At 38.0% G+C, this 4,743-nt stretch overlaps 1 protein-coding gene across 1 annotated transcript in view; it reads right to left on the bottom strand.

The window, feature by feature from the left end:
- The window catches only part of magi3b (membrane associated guanylate kinase, WW and PDZ domain containing 3b), a 222,044-nt gene that overhangs the window by 27,483 nt on the left and 189,818 nt on the right, over positions 1-4,743 (bottom strand). Inside the window, exons 5-6 of the mRNA XM_014009500.1 lie at positions 4,405-4,484; positions 3,638-3,695 (exon numbers count right to left, since the gene is read on the bottom strand). Coding sequence (XP_013864954.1) covers positions 3,638-3,695; positions 4,405-4,484 — 138 coding nt within the window. The remainder of the gene's footprint in view (positions 1-3,637; positions 3,696-4,404; positions 4,485-4,743) is intronic.

Raw genomic sequence — 4,743 nt, 5'->3', positions numbered from 1 at the left:
GACTACTTTCACTTTCAGTTCCATAATTCAGATTTTTGTTTCACATCCTGGTCCGTGAGAAAGCAACAGGTCCACAGATTTATGTTTCACTTTGGTGAAGTTTCCCTTCTGTATGTAACAGAGATGATGCAATCCACTGTAAAAGTGACAAACCAGACAGTTATTTTAATGCAGTGATTAATTTTACCTATAAAAAATATTAAATTTTACATCACATCATGGATCACATACTGATCAGATGCTTCTGCTGACTGATCCATGACGTAACATTTTCTACGTATAGGTAAAATTAATCACTACAATAAAATAACTTTGTCTGCTTTTGTCACTTTTACAATGGATTGCATCAACTCTGTTACATACAGAAGGGAAACTTCACCAAAGTGAAACATAAATCTGTGGACCTGTGGCTTTCTCAAGGACCAGGATGTGACACAAAAATTTGAATTATAGAACTGAAATTCAGTTTCAATTTAGTGAAATTTATTTTCAAACCAATGCGTTCAATTTCAAATTCTGCACATTCAGATTCAATCTGAGCATTTCAAATTCAATTCCTGCTRGCACAAGATTTATCCCATAATTATCTTTTAGATGGCCACCCATCCTGAGCCTGGTTCTGTTGGAGGTTTCTTCCTGTTAARACGAAGTCATTCCTTTCCACTGTCRCCTCTGTGCTACTCAGGATGGAGGGTTATGACAAAGTGAAGCTCCAACGCAATCTGCTAGCTTAGATAAGTAACGTWTACCTATTTGCATTTCATAATGTACTATAAGTAAATACATTGTTTTATAAGTGGAATAAATTTACTGATTGTGGATCTGAATTGAACTGAGACGACTTATTGTGAATTGGAGCGATATTTAAAAAAAAAACACAAACAAAACTGAACTGAGTTGAACTAAAGACTGAAGCATGTTGTCTTTCTGTGGAGAAACTACTCCGGCTTTTTAGCTTTCTAATATCATAGAAAATGAGGCCCCAGCAGCAAGAAACATCCTGTTCTCCCACAACAAGGTAAACAGCTTGTTGTCCCCCTGGCATACAAACCAAGGCCATTGTTTCAGAGGGAGCTCATTTCAAACTAAACACTGGCAGCCACAAGCTCCATCAATATGCCATCGACTCTCCTTGTCCAAGWAGAGCGAGCTTTCCCTCTCATGTCGCTTCTACCTGGGAGGTTTTCATCTGCCGCCTGAGCAATAAAACAACACGAGCCTTCCCATTTTTGTTTCATCACGACAGCATGCRGCCACTTCCTCCAGCCCTCGCTCTGCTCTTTCCATGTGTTCTAGTTAAGAGTCTTCCCGTTTCTCTCTACCGCCCATMCTTAATGGCTATTTTGCTCATCTCCTGCAGCAGTGGTGAGCACAAAAACACACAACACACATACAAACAACACGCGGTAATGCGTACAGAGAGAAACTGGCTGACGCATCAAGCTGGAAGAGCAGAATCAATGTTGAGTTCACAGCAGAGTGTTTCATTTTGCCGCCCACTGTTAAACAACAACAACAACAAAAATCCTTATCAGGCTCTTATAGGTAAACGTTTCCTCTCCGCAGGTTACATACTCGGAGTCTTTAAACCTAAGATAAACAAAATGAGTTGTCTACAAAATCCCTTTATCACTTTAAAAAAAATAAATTAATTCCTGTCAGCATAATTGGCAATAAATAATAGGAGGCGAAGATTATTTAAAGAAATCCTTATCGTCTGCCACATTTCATGGCAGAGATTTCACAGCCATATCTCCAGAGATGTGTTAATGCTCAGAGTATATGGTGAAAATAAATCTCAGCTATTTCCACACTATATTTTAGCTCAGTGTGGGTAAAACTGACCAAGTTATTACTGTTTTGGCTAATAATTAACTGTGGCAGTCATCTTCTATTGGGTTGACTCCAAAAAGTAAATCAGTTCTTGATGTATTTATAATTTCAGTTTAGTTTTAGTTAACCAGGCAAATCCCATTGAGATCACATATCTTTTGAAAGGGYGGTCTGGGCCAAGGTTATAATAGTTTGGGATTTTTCAATTTAGTTTAGTTTTATTTCATTGTGACTTGTTTTCTTTTAATTCAGTCAGTTTTACTTAGGTTTTACAGTGGATTTTCTCGTTTTTAGTAGTTTTTATTGCATTTTAATGCTTAGTTTTAGTTTAGTTTTCATTGGATCTAGTATTAGTTTTTTTATAGTTTATTTGCCAATGCATCCTCAAGCTTGTGATGTTCCTGTGAGTTAACTAACCAACAGCTATTTGGCCACCAGTTAACACAGTCCATTATAGTGACACCTTCCTAAATTAATTGTGTAATTTTGTCAACTAAGGATTTGGGTGATTATTTTAGGACGATGACAATAGTTGTCTCCGACCCAGTGCTATCTGTTGCTTGTTTTTCACGGGAGCTACTGAGAGAAACTAGCGTGTCAAGATACTCTTAGTCAGCCATCTTGTTCTAGCTTGATTCATGTAGTTTTTCTCTTGAGAAATATTCCACCTATTTTATCACCTGTTTCCACTACGACACTTGCTTTTATTTTTCTCACAGTCATATTCAAAGAAATCCCAAAGTGGATGTCACCGCTTTCTCTCGACTTTTGCTGTCGTCATTTGTCAGGCAATGCTGAGCAGCAGCAAACTGTAAACATGTGTTACGGCCACAGCTAATGTGAAACTACTCGATTTGAAAAAAAAAAGATCCACATGGCTCAAAATAAATCGACAAACACTAAAACTAATGATATTCTACCTATAATTTCAGTAAGTTTTAGTTAAACGTTTATACAGTTTTAGTTAGTTATCGTTTTTTCCATTTTATTACAGTTTTGATTTATTGTAATTACCTAAATCTTTTTTTCAATTTCAGTTTTCGTTATTTAGTTAGTTTTAGTTAACTATAATAACCCTGGTCTGAGCCAGAAGACAACCTTTTGAATTTTTGGTTTGTGGGAGGAAACTGGAGCACCCGGAGAAAACCCACTCAAGCATAAAAACAAGCAAGCTCCACACAGAAAGACACMAGGTCTGAACCGGGAATCAAACCCAGGACCTTCTTGCTGTGAAGCATCAGTGTTAACCACTGATCCATCAGGCTGCCAAAACATTTATACACTCAATGATTGTTTTCTAAAAGTTTCATTAAAATCCATGGTGGGTCATGACATATTTTCTTGACAAATGTATCATAGAGTTCAATAGTTAACGATAAAGTTTTAAAAACAGCTTTTATTAGATTAGTTAGATCTCAGAGCATGGATCACAACTATCACCACAAACCATTTGAGCTTAATATGATAAAAACTGGCAGAGTTATAATCATTTTTATGTGTGCTGTTATAATTTAGCTGTGGCTGCCATCTTAAAWGGAACTGACTCTAATTGTTAATGAGTTGTAGATGCACAATGATTACTATCTGAGAGTTTCATTCAAATCTGTCCACTACTTCATGAGATTTTACTAAAGATACAGACACAAATACACACTCACAGGCCCGGGCAAAAACATTATTGATCTTATTTCGCCTTTGGCAGCAGGCAATAAAAGCAGCGTAATATTCACTGCACATCTGACTGTTGGTGGGGGATGAAAAAAAGGAAATTAGATCAAAAATAAATAGTATTATTTATACTTACTCCACGTAATATGTTCCATATTGTGGGTCATCAATTTCCTCCCAGCCGTAGGGTAACTCTAAAAAAAAAACAACAACAATAAGAAAGAAAGAAATTATAATAATGTGTCACTGTGTTCTAAAAGATGCAAGTAATCTGGGCAAATGAGAAAAAAAAAACAAGCACAATGTTTATGACATGTCTGCAAATTGTAGCACTTTTAACTTAATGTTAATAGTGCTTTTTTTTACTTGTATAGAAAAAAAGAGCAAAAAAATAAAAATTGCACCAATTTCGAGAACATTCCTGTGGTTTTCAATAAGCAGGTGGACTGGAATGGTCGATGTACATCATGTCCTGATGAAAATATCAGGCAAAAAAACAGAGAAAAGAAAGAGAGAGAGAGAAAAGCTCTTAACGCAAGAAGGAGCTTTGAGTTGCCTTTCAGAAGCACTGACAAGCTTTCTGTTGTAAAAACCCATTAAAACCAGGCTGAAGGGTCCCACTCCTTCAGTCGTGGCCACTCTTTGTTTCTGCCTGCACTTAAACCCACATTATCAACTGGGGACACAAAGACATGTCCGGAGATCCTTTAAGCAGGCCCCCGGCGGCAGATTTCTTACAAGCTATGTGCAACTTCGAGCTCAAGCTGAGCACGAAGATTTGACAATTTTATAAATACGTGAATAGATGTGTAATAAATGGCAACAGAGCCTTGTGTAAATGTGGACTGAGCTGTGCAGAATGTGTTTAAGTAGAGCAGAGGAGTCGAGGTTCACAGTACATACCGCCATCCTCACACTTCTCGGGGGGCTTCGCCTTCTTCGCCAAGCGGGGGTCCAGCCATGTGGTTGTTTTAGTGTTGTGACTGCAGAGGACAGACACAGCAGCCGGTAAATATCAACAAGAATGACCCGTGGCAACAGGAAAACAGCTGCCAAAGCGCAGGCAGCGACCGTAAAGGCGAGGAGCKACTGTACTCGCCTGCATTATTTACTCGTGCGTACATACGGGTGGTTTCTGCATCTTCTATCTAGGTGGTCTTTCAGCTGGGAGAATGTGAAACGTGACACATTTCCTCAAATAGATGAAATGATAGATCTAGCACTACTTGGTGAATGCATGCC

The sequence above is a fragment of the Austrofundulus limnaeus genome, unplaced genomic scaffold (assembly GCF_001266775.1).
Source record: "Austrofundulus limnaeus strain Quisiro unplaced genomic scaffold, Austrofundulus_limnaeus-1.0 Scaffold59, whole genome shotgun sequence".
NCBI classification, from domain to species: Eukaryota; Metazoa; Chordata; class Actinopteri; order Cyprinodontiformes; family Rivulidae; genus Austrofundulus; species Austrofundulus limnaeus.
The sequence above is the reverse complement of the archived record's forward strand: the minus strand, read 5'-3'. Positions and strand labels throughout refer to the sequence as shown.